The following is a 21796-nucleotide window of genomic DNA, read 5'->3' on the forward strand; positions in this document are numbered from 1 at the left end:
AAGGGGGGGTGAAATTGGACACCCACTGTGCACCCAAGGTTCCTGGGGATAAGCCCAGCCTCTAGCACACCAGAAGAGGGAAGAATGGAAAGTCAGAGCCATTTTACAGAGGATGGACAGAAAGGCAGGTGGGAAGGGCTTCGCCAGAAGCAGGCGCAGCATGAGAAAGGGCCCTGGGGACAGAGCAGGTGTGGCCCTGCCCACGTGCAGCCAGTGCGCTGTCCAGCACAGGGCCTTGGGGCCCTCCCTGGCCTTTAGGACTGCTGTGACCTGGCCTGAGGGCCAGCCTGATTGGCACACATCCCTCTCCTCACCCTCTGTTAGTCTGCATTCGTTTCGAGTGAGCAGCCAACCTCGAGGGAGCCTGCGCAGCCTCGTTTCCGTGCCTCCAGCAGCCCGAGGCCAGCCAAGGCACAGACAGGGAAGCGTCGTGAGGTTTATGTTCTAGAGAGATCTGGGCTGTGCAGTGCGAATGGATCAGGCAAAGAGAGCCAATGGCATGGGTAGACCTGTTAGGTGTTGGTGTCCTCAAGAAGAATGATGAGCAGTTGAAGTCCAGAGGGTGACAGGGAACAGGCATGCTCCGTGGAGGCCGGCTCTCCTCTCCTGCCATTCTTTCACTCCTGTTTCTGGGAGTTCTTCTGTTTGTTCTCAGACTGGTAGCGAGGTGGTTGCTGCAGTACTGTTCCTCATGGCCAGAGGCACGTGGCACACATCTGCTCCTAGCTGGCTGGCCTCAACTGTGTCACACACCCATTCCTAGGGCCAGGACGGGCTGTGCATTGGCTTGGGTTTCTGGTCAGTGACTGAAAGGCACATGAACTTCCCTTAAAACTGTCAGGTCCAGGCCAAGAGCTGGCAGTTGGGACTGGGAAGTGGGTAGACGTGACCAGCTGAATGCAACTAGGATATCATTAGGAAGGAGGAAGTACCTGCTCGCTCTGCACCCACATCTGCTGCAGAGACCAGTAGATTGACTCATTTATGTTTTGAACCTCGCACACAGAAGTCACCTACACACATGCCTGAAGGACATGTTTTGTGGCTTTGTTTATCTGAGAAACCTGGCTGAATTGCAGAGCTCTCAGGTCTCCCCTCCCCACTCCATCTCACCATTCCTTGACTTCTTGGATCTTGTGATTGACTGTCCACGTCCCAGGTCAGGCACAGCCTACTCCCTGACCTCCACTCCCGCTGCCTCCCTTACCACCCACAGCTCCCCACCTTGAGCTCACCAGTACCTCGGCCAGGACAGCCCAGTGGTTTACAGTGTTACAGGGCAGCGGTCTGCTGTGAACCTGAGACCGTCGCAGAGATGTGCCCCTTCCAAACCCCACTTCTTGTGATCAGGCCAGAAAGATTTTAGACATGTCACTCAGAGTAACCAGTATGAGTTTATCAGAAGGGATCAGAAATGGGAAAAGGGAACACTCTCAAGGAGAGAGCAGGTCTTTCCAGAGAGAAGGACAGCCCACCTCTCCTGCCCTCCAGTTTTATTGGGGACCCTAAGGAAGTTTCCAGAGAGTCTCACCCAGATCAACCTCTTGACTTTTGACTGACAGGATGACATCATAATTTCAAGTCCCACTGCTCATGACAACTCTAGGTCATTTTGGCTCCTGCTGATGGGTTCTAGTTGGAACCTGTTCTTCCATATTTTATGGTTAAGGGGCATTATTCTTATCTTCCTGAGTTCTGGGATCTGATCTGTGTAAGAGTCCCAAAACCCCACCCCCACCCCGCCCTCTTCAGAATAACTCCTGTTCTTTTTATTGACTCTTGGGGCCTACGCATCTGCAGTTGCAGGTAGTTTGCTGACGAATGGAACACCTCCTTTCAACTTAAGCCAGCCAGGGATACAGAGAAATTGCTTTTTAACAGGGAGCATGTGGGGGTTGGTGCAGGAGGCCCAGTTTGTAGAATTATTCCCTACTCTTGTGTTCCCTCCTTCCTTTCTTTTTCTTCTAGGCTGCCAGGGATCAAAGCCAGGGCAGCGCCTGCTAGGCACAGTCCCCCGCGCTGAGCTGCCCCCAGCCCTGGCCCTCTTTGTTTGTACTTCCTTCCTCCTGCTCTGCAGATACCCTGGTCCGTCCAGGACCCTCTGTCACCCCACCACATCACTATGCCCTTGTCTCATTCTTTTTTTCAAGTCTCCCTGGTAAACATCAGCTTTGGACCAACCTGACTTCCTTCATGCCAATGTCTAGAAAATCAGCAAGCAGGCCAAGGGTGGCTACAGCAGCGTCAGATCTGAGTGCCCAGGTGGACCCTGTGTGCTCCCTGGCAGTGGGTGGGTGCTTCCTTGGTCACTTTTGTCCTGTTTTCCAATCAAGCGATTTCAAAGCTTGATCACTTCCCTCCAACTTCTACTGCTTCCCTCACCATACTTCCTGGCCTTGCAGACTGTTGGCCCTCTATTTATCAGGAGAGGACAAAAATCATACTAGAACATACCAAATCCTCTTGTCCAGTCTGCAGCTTTGTCTACATCTCTGCCCACCTCCCTGCTCCTGCAGAGGAGAAGGCACCTGCACTGTCCATCAGACTCCAGCCCTTCGCCACCTCGGGGCCTGGCTCTTTGGTTACTGCTGTCTGCTGTGTGTCTCCCGCCTCTCCCTGGGGTGCCTCCTTCTATGTAATCAAGCCTCTGTCACCCGCACGTGCATTCTTCTCTCCCGCATCCTGTGGTCCTGTTCCGATCGCTTTTTCCCCACCACTCATAATTCAGCCTGCCACCTCCTAATCTCTGCTCCCACCGCTCCCCTGAGAGTCCTCGATTGGAGCGCTCGTTCCTGCTTCAACCGACCTACGAGAAGGGCTTAACCTGGGATGACTCCCTCCTTCAGAGGCCTTCTTCTCTCAGCTTCTGTACATCAGCACTCAGAACTCCATGCCTGCCCCTGACACATAGGTGAGTCTCAGGACGCTGCCTACAGGGCTCTCTCTACTCTGCACACTCTCTTGGGACAATCTCATCCTGCAAAATAAGTTGCCATCTTACTACCAGCTGAGGGCTCTCATGGTTGTACCTCCAGATGACAATCTTGCTTCTAACCTTCAGGACTATCCTTATAGCACCCTTCATCACCATTACTTCTCACAGATGCCCTAAAATCAGCAATCCCAAATGAGCCCAGACTCTTCTCCCAGACCTGCCATTCCTCCTCATTAGAGGGAGTAGCAAGGAAGGCCCCATCTACCCTGCTGCTCATGGCAGAAGATCTTAAACCTTATCTGTGACTTCTCTCTCCGTGACTTCACATCCAGACCATTGCCAATTCTAAAATTCTGGTAATGAACTAAGAGCACGGGTGGGTTGAATTCTAGGTCTTACTATGATGTGGACAGATGAACGAGTCTTTCTCAGTCCCAGGTTGCTCATCTGTACAAGGGAAACTAATACCTAGTTCAGGCTCTTGTCATCAGGATAAAGGAAAGCCTCCCCTTGGCAGGCGTGCAGCAGATGAGCTCTCCACTCAGTGCCTGCTGCTGTTCTGCTCCCCTTCCCGTCCCCCGGACTTCCTTATTGTCAGTTGTTGCGTATACAGCTTCCTGACTTTGAGTCTCTCCCCGGAATTACCTCCCTCAGCCTTCGGGACCCAGGACCAGAGCTTCTATCTCATCCTTTTTCACCTGGTCATGGAGATTGGGGATGTAATGGGGCTGGGAGGTAGGTCCTGGCTGTCATTGTCACTTGGTTCAAAGTGTGTGTGTTCCCAGTCCCCTTGGGCTTGTCTCTTAGCTCTCTCCCAATACTTCCGTTCCTGCCTGAGACAGAGCCTCTTCTCATCAGGCCACCAGAACAGCCTCCCTTTGTGCTGGCAGTGGGCTCCCAGCAGCCCGCTCCTTCCTGACCATCACAGCAGGGCTGTCTTCTGCTCTGGAGCCTGCCACAGTTCCTTCTTTCTGGGCACATGAAGTCCACATACCCTGGAGTGCAGCCTGCCCTGCCAGCTCATCCACATTCCTCGTGTTCCTGAACTGGCTCGTGGCCCAGCCCTCTCTGACCCAGTGTGCCTTTCATGATGAGGGAGCAGGAACTGGAGGCCAGTTGAGGACCTGAAGGCAACACTTTTCAGCCATAAGATAGCTGTACCACAGCGAGGGAGCCGAAGACCCAGGAGGCCACAACTTAGAATTCTGTAAGAGGATTAATAGTCACCATGGGCCAGGGGTATGGCTCCATGGTAGAGCATTTACCTAGCACATGTGAGGCACTGCGTTCAATCCTCAGCACCATATAAAATAAATACATAAAAAAGGTATTGTGTTCACCTGCAATGTAAATAACAAATGAATAAATAAAGAGTTACCAGTCATAAAACAAGGGAAATATATTAGTCTCTACCCAGTATCAAAGTAACGTGCTTATCATGAAGAATCTGGAAAGTGCCAAGAAAGTAGGGTAAGCATCTGGAATCTCCCATCTAGCGTCCACCACTGAGCTATTCTGATCTCTGACCTCCCTGCCTTTCTTCTATGCAGTTATTATTCTTTCTCATACAGTTTAATGGTATATAGTCAAATATGCATCCTGCCTTATCTGTCTATCCCAGATATTTTTCCATTTTAATAAAAATTCTTCATAAGCCACTCACTGGCTGTACACTATCCATGTGTGACTGTATAGTGTGGGTTTTTAACCTTCTGCTATTGCTGGTCTTCTGGAGCCTTTCCAGAAAGTAATATGGAGGCAAACCCTTTTGCAAATAAAACTTTTCTTCCTGTATTTCTTTTTTTCTTCAGTTATGGGAATTGAACCTGAGGCCTCATATATGCTAGGCAGGTGCTCTAACACCAAGCTACACCCCAACCCTTTTTTCTTTTTTTCTTTTTTTTTATTTATTTATTTTTAATTTATTTTTATTGTAAACAAATGGGATACATGTTGTTTCTGTTTGTACATGGAGTAACAGCATATCATTTGCATATTCATACATTTACATAGAGTAATGATGTTTGATTCATTCTGTTATTTTTTTCCTCCCCCCCCACCCCTCCCACCTGTCTTTTCACTCTATACAGTCCTTCCTTCCTCCATTCTTGCCCCCCTCCCACCCCCCATTACATGTCATCATCCGCTTATCAGTGAGATCATTCGTCTTTTGGATTTTTGAGATTGGCTTATGTCACTTAGCATGATATTCTCCAATTTCATCCATTTGCCTGCAAATGCCATAATTTTATTATTCTTTATAGCTGAGTAATATTCCATTGTATATATATACCACAGTTTCTTTATCCATTCATCAATTGAAGGGTATCTAGTTTGGTTCCATAGTCTGGCTATTGTGAATTGAGCAGCTATGAACATTGATGTGGCTGTATCTCTGTAGTATGCTGATTTTAAGTCCTTTGGGTATAGGCTGAGGAGTGGGATAGCTGGGTCAAATGGTGGGTCCATTCCAAGTTTTCTAAGGAATCTCCACACTACTTTCCAGAGTGACTGCACTAATTTACAGTCCCACCAGCAATGTATGAGTGTACCTTTTTCCCCACATCCTCTCCAACACCTATTATTGCTTGTATTCTTGATAATCGCCATTCTAATTGGGGTGAGATGGACTCTTAGTGTAGTTTTGATTTGCATTTCTCTTATTACTAAAGATGGTGAACATTTTTTCATATGTTTGTTGATTGCTTGTAGATCTTCTTCTGTGAAGCGTCTGTTCATATCCTTATCCCATTTGTTGATTGGGTAATTTGTATTCTTGGTGTAGAGTTTTTTGAGTTCTTTATAGATTCTGGAAATTAGTGCTCTATCTGAAATATGAGTGGCAAAGATATTCTCCCACTCTGTAGGTTCTCTCTTCGCAATGCTGATAGTTTCCTTTGCTGAGAGAAAGCTATTTAGTTTGAATCTATCCCAGTTATTGGTTCTTGCTTTTATTTCTTGTGCTATGGAAGTCCTGTTAAGGAAGTCTGATCCTAAGTCTCTGGTCTGATTTCAAGGTCCTTGATCCATTGTGAGTTGAGTTTTGTGCAGGGTGAGAGATAGGGATTTAGTTTCATTTTGTTGCATATGGATTTCCAGTTTTCCCAACACCATTTGTTGAAGAGGCTATCTTTTCTCCATTGCATATTTTTGGCCCCTTTGTCTAGTATTAGAAAATTGTATTTATTTGGGTTTGTGTCCGTATCCTCTATTCTGTACCATTGATCTACCCGTCTATTTTGGTGCCAATACCATGCTGTTTTTGTTACTATTGCTTTGTAGTATAGTTGAAGTTCTGGTATTGCAATACCCCGTTTCATCCTTCCTGCTAAGGATTGCTTTAGCTATTCTGGGTTTCTTATTCTTCCAGATGAATTTCACGATTGCTTGCTCTATTTCTGTAAGGTACGTCATTGGGATTTTAATTGGAATTGCATTGAATCTGTATAGCACTTTTGGTAGTATGGCCATTTTAACAATATTAATTCTGCCTATCCAAGAACATGGGAGATCTTTCCATTTTCTAAGGTCTTCCTCAATTTCTTTCTTCAATGTTTTGTAGTTTTCATTGTAGAGATCTTTTACCTCTTTGGTTAGATTGATTCCCAAGTATTTTATTTTTTTGAGGCTATTGCAAATGGAGTCGTTTTCCTCATTTCCCTTTCAGATGTTTTGTCGCTTGCGTATAAAAATGCTTTAGATTTATGCGTGTTGATTTTATAGCCTGCTATTTTGCTGAATTCATTGATGAGGTCTAGAAGTTTTCTGGACAGGGTCTTACTGAGTTACCCAGGCTGGCTTCAAACTTGCCATCCTCCCACCTCAGCCTCCCAAGTAGCTGATATAATAGCAAATGCCACCACACATAGCCTCTTCTTAATTTCTGATCATTTTTCTAAGCCACAAATCCATCACTTAAACATTGAGCCAAAGGATATGAGAATTTCTAAGCAATGTAGACTTTTGAAATGGACAAAACCAATATAGGCCTGACCTCAGCTGAAGTAAGGAGAAAAGGATTGTAATTATAGTTTTATAAAAATTTTTTAAATAGCTCTGCTGAGGAGAGCCAAGCAGTACTCTGTAGAGAAAGCACGCTGTTGACTCCTGGTTCCTGGTTTTATGATGGTAAAGAAGGGCTTTATTTCTGTTTTTCAATTTTCATCTGGGTCAATAATAGGACACACTATTCCTAAGAGCTTGTTTCCCACTGAGGAAGAGAGAAATTGTCCAGTGTCTAATGATGCAGATCATTAGCTGTGTTAACAGCCCTGCAGTTTAAAAAAGATCATAATAATGTATCCTCCTAATGTGCAGTTAATTTTGGTTAAAACTTCCCTGGTGATTTAAAAGCCCAGTGAATTTTAAATATAATAACCAGCTCTGCTTTTGGAAATGTCAGGCTGCAGCGACCCCTTGGCTCTAGCAGTACCCAGCCTCCCTAAACTGTTGGAGTTCTGCACTCACCTGATCACTTCCCACCAGAGTCCAGAAAGAAACCAAAATTTTTCCAGGGTTCCTACTCCTGCTCTTCCCTAACAAAAGGAAGCTAATAGGTATCTCCTGGATAACACATCCAAAATCAAACTTCTGACTCCCTACCCATCCCCAAAGTTAGTTTTTCCTCTCAGCAATGGAACAACCATCTGCCTGCTCATTCAGATCAAAAACTTAAAGTATCCCTATGCACACTCAGTGGCACATGCCAGTAATTCCTAGCTACATGGGGAGGCTGAGGCAGGAGAATCACAAGGCCATCCTGGGCAATGAGTGAGGCCCTGTCTCAAGATGAAAGGGGCTGGGGGTGTACTCAGGGATAGAGTGCTTGCCTCGCATGTGTGAAGCCCTGGTTCAGTCCTCAGTACCATACACACACATAAAAACTTTGAACCATCCTTAATTCCTTCCTTTCTGTCCTCATCACTTCCAACATCAAATCCATCAGTATATCCTGTTGATTCTACTTCTATAAATCTCTAACTGTCCACTGCCGTTCATCTTGCCGACCTCTAGCTTCCGCCCCCACCCTCCACATCCCCACTCTGTTCCACCTGTCGGTAGCAGCTTCCTGCAGCGCCTGCTTCCATCTGCCCTCTACCTGAAGCTGCCGTTGTCTACACAGTAGCCAGGCCAGCCTTCCCAAACCGTTCTCATCACACCATTCACCTCATCCTTAAATCAGAAGTTTTCCTTTGCTGTAAAGTAAAGGCCCAAAATTCCAGTGTGGCCAAGAAAATCCATCTTTTGCCCGGCCTTCCTCCCCATTGTCACCAGCCACCGTGTCCCCTCTGTCAGGATTCCGCTTTACCAGCCATCCTTCAGGTGCTCCCCAGGACCTGTGTACTTGCTGTGCCCCCCAAGATCTAGTAACCCCCTCCTTCCCATACCCCATTCTATCTAGGTCAGTTGTTTGCTTTCACAGAAACATGGGGTAGTTTTCTTGCCTCAGAGAACTCTTTAATTCCAGATTCTACATATACGTGCACGGTCCTCAGTGTGGTGGCTTGGTTGCTGTTGGGCTCCTTGAAGGGGGCCCTAGTGGGGCCACTGTTACTTCTCCTCAGCCAGCTCAATGTCTGGCACAAAGGGGACACTTCACAAATACTGGCTGTATGCTGAATGAAAAAGTAGGGACCTGGTGACAGTCCTGTGGACAACAGCGTTCCTTTGAGGTGTGGTTCCTCCCAGAGTGGGAGACTCAGGCTGTCCACGGCACATTGGAGTCCATGTCGCTTGATTGTTTTGCCCTCCCTGCTGCTGGAGTGCTGCCTGAAGCTCACCTCTCTTCTCTTCTCTCTGTTCAGCTCAAGCTTGCCTTCACTCTGGACTCTGAGACCGGATTGCCTCAAGGATGTCACATCTACGAGTACCGCGACAGCAACAAGTAAGCCACCCTTGCAGAAGCAACACCTGGCCCTGCCACGCACATAAGCCGTCTGGCCCTGGCTTCCCTTACCAGGGTGCTTGGGAAGCGACTCACTTTTCACTTCTGGAAAATGGCTGGGACAAAAAATATTTCTCCTGTAGAATCTCTTTGACCCTGAGCACAGAACTCGAATGCAGGTAGAAGTTGCGTGGTGTTAGAAGCACCTTAGACAACAAACCTTGCTCTCCAGGCTCAGTCGTCCAGCAGAGCATGCGCTCACCCCCGCCGCCTGGTGTCCGATCGCGTGCTTGCTCGTTCACTGTGAACATACCTGCTGGGTTCTGTTGTGGCTGTCTGTTGTGGGCTTTGTAGTTGGGAGGTTGATTCCTGGGCACTCATAAAGATTTGAAGTGGTGGCCTCGTGAGAATGGTGGCCCTGGCATAACAGTAGAGCATCTTCTCCCTCCCTGACAGGCTGCCTGCCTCCCGTGTGTTGTTTGTGAGACAGGACAATGGTGGTGAGTGAAGCATGCGGAACGTGCCCTGGTGGTGAGATGGCAGGTACCACTCGGCACCTACTGTGTTGGCACAGTCCTGGGGACTCTGCATTGTAATCACATTTAATCCCCGTGACAGCCTGTGGGACATTCTTTATTACTGTTACATTTGCAGAAGCCGAGGCCTGGGGGCCTCAGGTTGCCTACTCCAGGTAACCTGCGCAGCTCTGAGAGGCAGCGTCAACATTAGCACGTTCACACTGGGAAGAGAACAGAGGGAAGGCAGTTGTCCCAAGTCACTACACTCAGAAACCCCAGTCAGTGACAAGGGCAGCCCCAGCCTGGACTGAGGACAGTACCCTCCAGTCTCACTGTTTAAACACCCAAACTCTTTAACTTTACCCAGTGGAAGGAAGCATGGGCACCTGCCAGCAGAGCTGTATGTTACTTCCTGGAAGAAGCCCGGTCTCCCTCAAGAACTCTCGTCCTGTTGTGGGTGTGAGATAGCTTACCAGCTGCCCTCATGGGCAAATCTCCATTCAGATTTCCTTCGAGGCATTATGACACTGTGTAATTTATTTTTGGGTGGATGCTGTGGTCAGCTGTTCCCACCACATGAGTCATAGGAAAGACTGACCGGGCGTCCTTTAGCACCACACTCCTCCTGGGGGGGTGGCACAACTTCTGGAAGATAGTTTCTAGGCCTGTGTTAGAGTCCCCATCTCAGCTTCTCATGAGGCTTAATTCAACAGAGAAGTGGGGCAGGATTTCTCAGGGGTCCAGGGGCTGAATGGGACAATTGGGGCGAGACCCTGACTGGTCAGGCAAGCTCGCTGGGGAGTAAGAGACACATAAGCTGTAAACAGTGTGGCATGCCACTCTGCCACCCTCCTGTCACCCACCATGCTGTTCTCCCTGTGAAGCTGCCTGCTGGTTGTCAGTGTGTGGCAACCTCAGGCATGCAGATAGTGGCAGTAGACACAGATCTCTAGATGCGTGGGTGTTATGAACCCCAATTCTGGCCTGCCTGTCTGCTCTTTGGAGAAAGATCGCAGAGTTTTGTCCAGTGGGAGAAGGGTGCTAGCCCTACTCCTTCATGGTCATGTCTAAACAGATATCCAATGTTGGCAGCTTAGATCATTGAATATGAGGGGAGAAGGTAACCCAGCTCTACATCTTGATCTGTCCTGAGCTCCCTTAATATCAGAGCAAGAAGAGATTTCAGGGGTTGTAAATATAGATGAGCCTCGGTCACCAAAGACCTATAAAAGAGAGTATCAGTGTAGCAAATTGCATAGGAGCCATGATCTAGAAAAGTGGCTATCACACGCCTCAGTGCCCCCTGTCTTTTGCACTCTCATTTGTCTCTAAGTCCGTCTTGAGGCTCATTCTCATTCCTTAGACAACTTTCCCAATCTCCCTGAGCCTCAGATTCTTCATCCGTTCCAACTCATGAGACTGCTGGTTCCCTGTGGTGGGAAGTCAGTGCGAGTAGTCATCACCAGCCTTGCGTACAGGATGCACACCGTAAGTGCTGGTTACACCTCCTTCCCTGCAGAACTCGGCTCAGCTGTGCTGGTTTCCCAGAGCAACCAAGGCTGCGTCCACAAATCACAGCTGCAGCTAACTGTGCTGCTGAGGGAAGAGGCGGCACACGTGGCCTCTGACAGCGCCCATTGCCTGCAGTGCTCTCTGTTCATAGCAGACTCCTTTCCCACGTGTGCACTGTGAAGTGAAGCATGGGAGAGCCCCTGAGCTCCACCCTGTCTCTGTTCTGCTGTTCACTTTTTGGTAGAAAATCCAGATATTAGAGGAAGAGTATCATGTAGAAAATGAGGGTCTCCAACCCAGGCCCAAAGGAGCCTTGTTATCTCAGGCCAGGTGACATGAAGGCGACAGTGTCAGGGATAGGAGAGTCTCCAAATGAAGGAAACTAGCTTGGATATTAGTTTGGTTTGACTCCTTATTGAAATTACTCCTTTCTCTTATGGATATTCCCTGAAATATAATTTATAATCATTTTAGTGTTCTTCTCTGTTATATTCAGTCTATAGGCAAAAGCGTTATTCTGAATAAGTACTGAGTCTGCTGGACGGTTCTCCCAAATGGCCTCTCCTGCTGAATGTAATGGCCCTGTACCTTTGCCTCTCAGTATCTGCAATGGATTGGCACCAGGACACATACATGTTCATAGTACACACTATAACCTGTGGATGCTCAAGTCCTTTAAACTGTATAATATTTGCATATCCTCCTGTAGAGTTTAAATCATCTCTAAGGAACTTGCAATGCCTAATATAATGTAAATGCTGTGTAAATAGATGTTATGCTATTTATGAAATAATGATAGGAAAAAAGTACATACATGTTCATAGAGATCATTTTTTTTTCCCTAGCACTTTTAATCCAGGATTGGTTAAGCCTGTGGGTGCAGGATCTGCAGGTAGAGAACCAGCTAAATTCCCTAGATTCTCTTACCAACTTCCTTTGGAACATCCTGGTGGTCTTGTCCTTGGCCCTATGTTATCCTGTTCTCCTACATAAAGAGATTTACCTCTTGTCTCCAGGCTCCAGGGAGGATGAGCCCTGGGACTTGTTCATCTCTGGTGAGACTCAGACTGTCTCCTCTTGGGCTAGACGCACAGTTCTCAGGCATACATTCTTAAAGCCCTGCCGTCGTTGGTGCATACCTGTAATTGTAGCTACTCTGGAGGCTGAACCAGGAGGATTACAAGTTCCAGGTCAGCCTAGGAAACTTAGCAAGACTTTGTCTCAAAATAGTAAAAGGCCTGGGGATGTAGCTCAGTGATAGAGCACTTGCCTAGCATGTGGAAGGCCCTGGGTTCTATTCCCAGCACTACAAATTTTAAAAATTAAAAAATTTTAAAAAGCTCTCAATTTATTAGAAGAAAAACAGAAACTATCCAGTTGTGCCTTGGATTAGAGAGTAAAGCCCTCCATCCAGAATATTCTGTCAGCCTCCCAACAACTCTTCACATCTGTGTCTGAGAGGTCTGAGGCCTCACTCCCCAACCCTGACAGATGGCACCAGTCCCCACCCAAGAATCACCTTCTTTTTCACTGTTGTAGAAAACTGTATCTACCTTGAAGGTTAAATCCAGCTGATGAGGCACTGATTGAGCATCATTTTCTTAATTCGAGAAAAATTGCACATTCTCTTCATAGGGCAGGGAACAGAGAAGAAGGAAGGCCTGAAAGACTGAGTATGTGACTTGGGGGGGGGGCTCAGTTACATGTGTCAGGCTCCTGCTCTGTACAATGTGTTGTGCTAGATGCAAGAGAGCCAGAGATAGCTTAGACCCAGTCCATGTCCTCGAGGAGCTTTTACACATAACAAAATCTACCCCAGCATCCTCAGGATGATGTGTGCTTCTGCCATGATGAGGTTTGTGTGCCATGGTGGTGATGTTGGGAAGAGGGACTGCTTCAGATTTGGAGTAGCTGTGACTTGTGGTAATTTGGTCCAGAGTGCTCCCTTCTGTCCACCCCCCTACCACCTTCCTTGGCATTACTAGGACCATGGAGCTGCTTTTCAGCCTGTTCTGACCTCCAGTCTGTCCTCTCTGCTGCCCGAGTGAGCTTCATTCTGGTTGCTTTTGAGACCTGAATTTTGTCTTTGGTGTTCTGCAGATTTTACTTCATTGTATTCCAGTGGACTAGTTTTATTTTAGAGTATTTATATTGTTTAGTATTGTTCTCACTTAGAAATTCTTATCTATTGTCTTTTTGGTTCTCTTTGGTTATTTCTGATCTCTCCTTCTGGAACTTCCATTAGAAAACCATCATCTTAATTCTTCTGCCTCTCTTTTTGCATCTCCTTACCTGCCAGTACTGCACTCTAGGAAGCTTCCTCACAGATGCCTGTCAGTTTACTCTCCTGGTAGCTGTTTGTCATCTGTTTTAATACACTTTCCCAATAAGAGTGTTAAGTTCCTACTTTTAATTTTCAGAAGTTCTATTTGGCACTTTAAAAATTCAGTCTATTATTTTTTATTTAGAGAGAGAGAGAGTATGTGTGTGTGTGTGTGTGTGTCCTGAGCTTCTGTTAGGACTTCATTCTTTTATCTCTCCAATTATTTTGACTACATTTCTTGATAGCCTCTTCCAGACTGTTCCTTATCTCTACCTCTAGTTCTAAGGGCACCACTTCTCTCTGGTTGTGTCGGTTGACCCACCTTTGCATGGTTTATTTGCTTCCGTGGTTTCTCTCTTATTGTAAGTTCATGTTGAGTGTCCCGACCCGCGGGGCATCAACGCGGACGGCAAACCTAAGAGAGAAGGAATGAAGGGACAAGAGACGCAGGGAGAGGCAGCAAGACAGGAATTCTGATCAAGCTGCAAATTTTTATTGTTCACACAGGGGTATTTATATGCTCAGGGAATGAGGGGTATGACGAGGTGCAGCCTGGTTGGCTGTGTTCTTCTATTGGGCTCCTGATAGGCTGCAAGTTCGCGCCGGCGGGAAGGTGAGGTTCGCAACGGCGGGAAGGTGAAGTCCCGGAAGAGAAGCAGGGACGGCACCATAGGCGCCATACTGTCAGAATTATCAGCCAGGAGGGGGGAGGGGCGCTGCTGCTTATTGTAAAGGTCAGAATGTTCTCAGAATGAGAACTTCTTGGTCCCTGACAGTTGAGCAGAGATGGTTTCTGCTGCAGGAATTCCATACACCCTGGATGTGGGTGTGTTCTTTCGTTGCTTTTTCTTTTTTCCTACCGGGACCCTGAGAGTGTCGTAGATCCCGCCAGTGTGGACATTAAGAGTCACAGCCCCTGGGTAGTGTGCATCCACCCTGCACACCCCCATATGGCGTGTGGGAAAGGTCTCCCTGAGTCCTTATTTAAGACAAGCAATCCCTCCTTGATCCTGGCTTTACCTGGGTCCTATCTATATAGTTCCTTGGCCAGGTTTTCTGCCTCTTGTGGCACTTAAACCCCAGCTCCTATAACTATACCAAAGTGGGATGCTCCCAACCCTGGGGTGCCATTGTGAAGATTGCCACTCTGATTTAGTTTCTTCTTCATTTCAAACATCTGGAAATTTCCTCTTCAGTCTTTAATGCCCCATTACATATCTCTTACTCTTTTAGTATATTTTATTCATCTTTTCTCTGTATTTATGTAAGGAAGGTGATCCATATCAGTTCAGTTAACCATCTATTGAAACCAGAAGTCTGAGTAAATTTTTTTTTTTTTTTTTTTTTTTTTTTTTTTTTTGGTACCAAGGCACTTTACCACTGAGCTACATCACCATCACTTTTTATTTTGAGACAGAGCATCACTCTGTTGCTTAGGGCCTCACTAAGTTGCTTGGACTTGCCTTGAATTTGCAATCCTCTTGCCTCAGCCTCCTGAGTTGCTGGGATTATAGGTATGTACCACTATGCCCTAAAAAATCTAAATTTTTTTAGATGTTGATAGACCTTTCAACTATTTGTATTTCATCTATTTGTATGTGGTGCCAAGAATCGAACCCAGTGCCTCACACATGCTAGGCAAGTGCTTTACCACTGAGCCACAACCCCAGACCCCTGATTAACTTTTAAAAATGTGAAATCTGACTAATCATTCAACCAGTCATGTACCAGTATAGTCTAGGCTCTTGAGCTGCAGAACTGGAAAAAATACTGGCACTGCCCTCAGAGGCTCATGGACCAGTAATTATAGCTATTGACACCAACTGCCTGCCATTTGTTCCTGCTAGTGAGACATGGTAATAATTAGGAAAAGCATCAATTAGGTCAGACCCACTTGGGAAGTTCAGTTGCTGTCCTCATGATGTCTGGGTGCCACCATAAAGGTTACAGCTGTGACTTAGTCCTTCTTCATTTCCAGCATCTGGATGCTGAAAGGAGTATTTGATGTGGAGATGTGTAGAGGGAGCCACCTGTGGCAGATTAAAGGGGAATAAGCAGGAGAGGGCAGGGGAGCCTTCCGGCCCCCTTCTTACCCCCGTGATGCAAACAGGGCTGGGCGAGGAGTCCCAGCGGTGACACACTTTTGTGCCAGCTTTGGCCAGCCAATGGGAAGTCCCAGAGTCAAAGCCAGGGACTTCGTAGGAGCTTCACCTCCTGCAAGACCTGGGCCTGAGTCTGACCCACACAGAGTGGCAACTCGGTCACCGTTTGGTAGCGGCCCTTCGTGGCCCTCAGGAAGTGTGGTTCAAGCAGTGCTGCGGCTGACCTGAGCAGCCATCCCTGGGGCCATCAGCAGCTCGTGCTCCCGTGGCAGGGGCTCCGAGTGGCACCTTTCCCTGGCTGCCACACTTGGGGAGCGGGGAAAGCAGGGGAACCTGGATCAAGGCCCGCATCTAATTCATCTCTCCCTCTGCTTGGTTCTTTTCCTCGTCCTTCCCCGTGAATAAGCAGAGGGAATGTTTTCCAGCAGCCCTGACAGCTTCAGACCAGCACCAGCGCTTCCCAGCACTTTGGAAATGGCGCTTTCTGTCTGCACTTGGAGCTGCTGCCAGTTCCTCAGGCTGAGAGCCATGTTACCTAAGAGCCATTCATGGCAGAGGGTGAGCGCCTCCAGGCCTCCTGCAGACACTGCCAGGTCAGAATGAAGAATGACTTTCTTGTTCCTGGTGAAGCCCGGGTTTAGGAGAAGGGAGCTAGGAAGCAGAAGAGGAGGGGCTTGGGGAGCGGGTAACGCACCAGAGGAGCCAGAAGTGACCTCGTGGGAGCGGCTGCGGTGCCGGTGCAGGTGTGAGCTCACCATGACCTGTCACCACAGGTGGGGTTTGGCATTAGTGTGATACCCTTACTTCTATTCCCCTGGAGTCTCTGGTACTCGGCACAGGGTGTGTCTCTCCCCACTGCCCGTCCTACCACGCAGAGGGACGGTTGTGGCTCTTCATGCCCGTCACTGCCATCACCCCACTCCTGGTGGCAGCAATCAAGATATTTGGGGTGTGAAAATCCAGTGGGCCACTCACCCTCAGTGAGCATTTAGCTGTTTATTGGCCATTTGGTAAAATGCCTTTTCAAATTTATGACCTACTTTCTGCTGGGTTTTCTGGTTTGCTTCTTAATGTATAGTTCTCTCTAATCTGGGGCAGTATCTAATCTAAGATGTTCTTGTTGCTTATATCTTCTACTCTGTAGTTGAGTTTGCTTTTTCCCTTTCTCCCATGAGTTTTGATGAGCACAGGGACTTAATTTTAATGGAATTCTGTGTATCAGTATTTATATTTATGCCTGAGCACTTTGTTTCCATTTAATAAATATTTGCCTATATCAAAATCTCAAAGGCATTTTTTTACTTCAGACATTTATTGTATTCAACAGATGATAGAAGAATCTACTCAGATTTTTGTTGTTTGTTTTGTTTTGTGTGGGTACTAGGGATCAAACCCAGAGGCATTTTACCACTGAGCCACATCCCAAGTTCTTTCTTATTTTTTATTTTGAGACAGGGTCTCACAAATTTGCTTAGGGCCTCACCAAGTTGCTGAGACTCACCTTGAACTTAAAATCCTCATGCCTCAGCCTCCAAGTTGCTGGGATTATAGGTATGTACCATTGCACCCGGCTTAGAATTGATTTTTGAATATAGCACAAGTTTCCTTTTTTCATACCGATATTGAGTTAAGCCAGCATTGTTCATTGAAAAAACTTTCACACCAATTCACAAAAGTGCAGTACCCAGACCCATATAAACTTGGCTCTGGTTCTGTACTCTGTTCCCTTCCACTGATCTACGTGTCTGTTCTTGGGCCAAAATAATACCATCCTGATTTTTATACCTCTTGTGAAAAAAGTCTTGGTCCAATAGAGCTAGATTTCCACTTCTGATCTTCTGCAAAGAAGTAGGCTGTTCTTCACCCTCTCCACTTCCATAGACATTTTAGAATTGGGATTGTCATTTGCTGTGCACATGCACAAAAACTTGCTAGGATTTGTATTGAGATTGTCTTGAATCTGTAGAACAGTGTGACAAAATTTGTCCGGTCTCCCAGTGCACACACGCAGGCTATCTTCTTTTTTAGGTCTTCTCTAGTTTTCCTCAATACTGTTGTATGATATTGCTTCTACAGGTCTTGCTCATTTTTCATCAGGTTTACTCCTATGCATGTGATTTGTGATCCTGTGGTCACATGCTGCACAGCAACGTCTTGGTCAGTAACAGGCCATGATCCCATAAGATTATAATAAAGCTGAAAAATTCCTATTCCCTGGTGAAATCCTAGCCATCTTAAAGCCCCGCCACAGTACATTCCTCGTGTGTTTGGGGTGGTGCTGATGTGAGCACACCTACTGTGCTGCCAGCTGTAGAAAGTATGGCGCGTGCAGTTGTTTTCCTTTTTTGGCCCTGGAGAGTGAACCTGGGAGTGCTTTACCACTGAGCTACAGCCCCAGCCTCTTTTTTTTTAAGACAAGGTCTCATAAGTCACTTAGGGCCTTGCTAAATTGCTGCAGCTGGGGCTGGGGTTGTAGCTCAGTGGTAGAGTGTTTGCCTAGCATGCATGAGGAACTAGGTTTGATCCTCAGCACCATGTAAAAATAAATAAGTTATAAAAAATAAATAAATAAATAAATTGCTGCAGCCTGCCTTGAACTTGCGATCTTCCTCTCTCAGCCTTCCCAGTCGCTGGTATTACAGGCGTGCTCCACTGTGCCCAGCTTGGGAGTATTTTGAAGTTTGAAAATGTGGCAGTGATGGTTTATGAGCCAGCAACTAGGCAAATTGAATCTAAAGTTTTATTTAAAAGAAAAGGAATTGAATGTTTATTATCAGCTACTCATAACCTTCTGAGGGAGGTTTTGCCTTTTCATTCAAGTTTTTTACAATTGGAAATACTTTTGGTGAAAATTATAAGGGGAACGTCTGTTTACATGGCAAGGCATGAGCTAAATCCGTGGTCTTGACTGCTGACCTAACCTCTTTAGTCCCAGGCACTGACTTACCAAGCAGTGTGTTCCAGCTCCCACTTAACATACCTAGGCCAGAAACTAGAGAGGTATACTTCCTAGATTCCTTACAGATGTGGCTCTGGGTGTGATTTCGATTTTTCTAAAGATATTCATAGCCAGGCATCATGGTGCACGCCTATAATCCCAGCAACACAGGAGGCCAGCCTCAGCTACTTAGCAAGATCCTGTCTCAAAAATTCTCTTTTAAATATGAAGGGCTAGGGATAAAATGGTCCCAGGTTCCATCCCCAGTACCACCAAAAAAAAAAAAAAAAAAAAAAAAAAAAAAAGGGGTCCATTTGCTTGAGACTTAGATTCAGGAAGTATATCACTAGAGAAGAGAGGTTCCTGTGTCCGGATGGACTGGTGGGAGCTACAGTTGATCAGCCTGTGCTGATTCCTAGCCTCCAGCCACTGGGTAGATTCTTGGAGCCATCGATTCTGTGGGTTGTTACCTTGCTCTAAGATGGTGACTAAGCCAGTATGATTTCAGAATCAATGACCTGGTTCCCAGATTCCTTGATAGCATATTGAATATGTAACTGTGAAGGTTGCAGAAATGCCACTTGTGTCATGGTTATTCAAGAGACAGTTGCCAGGGCTGGGGTTGTGGCTCAGTGGTAGAGTGCTTGCCTCACATGTGTGAGGCCCTGGGTTCAATCCTCAGCACTGCCTATAAATAAATAAAGGTCCATCAACAACTAAAAAAACATTTTTTAAAACAAAAGGGATTTGGAGTTTAAAAAAGAGAGAGAGCGAGGAATTGCTGAACTTTCTAACAGGTTTATTTAGCATCTGTTCCTTTTTCCACTAACGCCCTCCTCCTAATCTCCTTGTAAGCCCTGTCATCTGCTCCTCCAGCCCTCCTCTCTCTGCTGTCCACTGCCATAGAAGCAAACCCAGGCAGCAAGCTTTCTCAAGCCCACAGGAGCCCTGCACTTTTGCCTGCAGCCCTAAAGAGCTGTGCCTGCAGGTCTCCTGACTGAGCTACCCCCCAGGTCCAGGTCTTCCTAGCCTCTTCCACCATTTTGTCTCCTGCTATCTGGGGCCGGAGGGTGGGAGTGACCAGTGAGGGCTTTCCTCCTGGCCAGGCTGCTTGGGCTATGGAAAAACCACGTCTGGGTAAGCCCCAGGTAGTCTCAGCTGTCCCTGTTTGAGGGTTATGAATTGAGTGCAGGCAGACACACACAGTCTTTCTGCACCGAGACTCAAAGGAATGGCAAGCCCAGAGAGCCTAGAGACCCAAACCTCACAGGCCCCGCAGGTCTCAGAGCCCTGGGGCGGGAAGAGCTCCTGAGCCTAAGTGTTCCCTAATCCTCACCCCCTTCCTTTTGCAACCCAAATAACTACCCAAAGATGACCCAAGAGATTTCCCTGTGAGACAGAAAATTCTAGGACACCAGAAACCCTCAAAACTAAGTACTCAAACTCTCCAAGACCTAAGAGAGTAGATGTGTTCTGGTTGATTTAACGCAGGGCTGAGAACTGTTTTCCTTTCTCAAGCGAAGTTGCCGTAGCTCTTCTGCTGTTCCCTTTCCTCATCCTTCTGGGATGGACTGCAGTTGTTCGCCTTCTGGGGCGCCCCCTGGGGCTGCAGCCATCCAGAGTGGCCTGGAGCCCTTTCCTCGTTTCCTTTCCAGTGCTTCACAGCCCACAGTGACCTGCTCTTGCCAGGAAGGGGATGAGAACCCGCGCTTCTGTCTCTCCGTCCCTGCCATATCTGTGCCTTTCTCACAGTTCCGTGGCGTGGCCCATGTCTCTTTCTGGGCCTCTATGGGTGTTTGTCTATCCATAGTCTGAATCCCTGGGGGGAGGCAGTTCTGCAGTCCCTTGGCCTTCCTCCATGAGCCCACAGCTCAACTAGAAAGTTTTAAACCCAAGGAGGCTTGCCCCTTTCCAAGACTTTGGGGAGTTCTAGAAGAGGCTGTGATGTTTGGGCCAGTCCCATTGATGCACAGCAGGCCTGTGCCCCAGCCCTTCCATCTGTGTGTGGTGCCAGACTAGCCCCATTCGGATGCTGCAGGTGGAGGAGGCCTCTGCGGCAAACACCGTCCCTTTGGTACCTGGAGGCCCAGGCCACGGAGGCCTTAGACACGCTGAAGGAGGTTAGCCCGAAGAAGCAGGCCACAGGATTGCAGGTTGGGTCTGAGCCTGAAGAAAGGTACCCGTGGCTGTCACCTCCTGCAGTTGCCTGGCAGGTGACCAGCACATGCTTGGCTCACTCTGCTTTTGGCTATGCTCTCTGTGCGGAAGTGTTTCTGATCTGCCTCACTGCCACTCCCTGTCTCTCTGGGGCATTGTGGCTTTTTCTTGGTGGTTGAGCAGAAAGCCTCTAGGGCCTGAAGGAATTGTTCTGCTTGATGACAGACAAAGGCTATTGGTGGCTGTAAATCACCTAGCAGCTGCCTCCTGTTGAAGAGGAACCTAACTCATTGACTGTCTATCTGAGGGTGCTTCTCCAGTGGTGGCCTGGGAGGGGATCTCACCAAGTGACTCAGACCCCAGGCCCAATTGGGAGAAGTGGCCCACTTAGGCAGTGACTCTTAAACACAGCCTGCAAAGCCTGTCTGAGGTCCAGAACACCTGTCACTCACTGACTTGCAACCCACCCTGGACAGCCTCCATGTGACCCCACACCAGCCACAAGGATGGGCCAGGCACCACAGGGCCAGAGTCCAAAAGATGAGGGAAACGAGGAATGGCCAGTAGAGACTTGGCACCACACGTGACGAGTGCGGATCAGCAGAGTTCAGGACTCATCTCGGTGGGGACTCTGCTCCCACCACCCTGGACCCAAAGCCTGCCTAGAGCTGATTCTGGAACAAGGCTCTGAGCAGAGGCACGGTGCCCACTCCTCCACAGTCCCCTCATGAATGCCCTCACTTGCCCCCTGCCTTATGGTGAGTGTCAGCTCACTGTGGGACAGCTGCAGTCCTTATACAGACACACTGCTATCTGAGCCATCTAGAACGATGGAGACAGAAGTATTCTAGAGACCATGTTTCCAACTGGAAGATAATTTATTTTTTTAAGCGCCAAGAACTTTTCCTTAAACTGGTACTCCTTACTTTAGTAAGAGCACAGGGTCCTTTTTTAAAAAAAATAATTTAGGACTATTCAAAATGTTTATTTTAGCATGGCACAGTGGCCCACCTGTAATCCCAGTGGCTTTAGAGTCTGAGGCAGGAGGATTGCTGGTTCAAAGCCAACCTCAACCACTAAGCAAAGCTCTAAGCAACTTAGTGAGATCCTGCCTCAAAATAAAAAAGTTTATTCTGTCATATAAAGTGTTCTCTATGGGGTCTGCTGCACCCTGCGGTGCCATTTGTTTTACACTAAATATCCCCACAACGTTGGTTTTCAATGGACTTTATAGAGCCCCTGCCCTGTCTGTCCTTGTCTCTGCCCTTAACAGTCAGGGCCAGCTGTGTCTTCGTCACTGATGAGAAGGTGCCTGGAGCATCCCTCCAGCCCAGCTGTGAGCACCAGGCCTTGGCGTGTGGAGTTACTTAGGAGGTCTGTGCCCAAGAGCAAGGACAGCCTCTTCCAGCCCCCAGCACAACATCAGG

General features: G+C 47.5%; 1 protein-coding gene across 1 annotated transcript in view; it reads left to right on the forward strand.

Moving 5' to 3' along the window:
- Dis3l2 (DIS3 like 3'-5' exoribonuclease 2) overlaps nucleotides 1-21796 on the forward strand; it is a 356804-nt gene that overhangs the window by 316799 nt on the left and 18209 nt on the right. The window contains 1 exon segment of the mRNA XM_047544162.1: nucleotides 8740-8819. Coding sequence (XP_047400118.1) covers nucleotides 8740-8819 — 80 coding nt within the window.

This window comes from Sciurus carolinensis, chromosome 3 (assembly GCF_902686445.1).
Source record: "Sciurus carolinensis chromosome 3, mSciCar1.2, whole genome shotgun sequence".
NCBI lineage: Eukaryota > Metazoa > Chordata > Mammalia > Rodentia > Sciuridae > Sciurus > Sciurus carolinensis.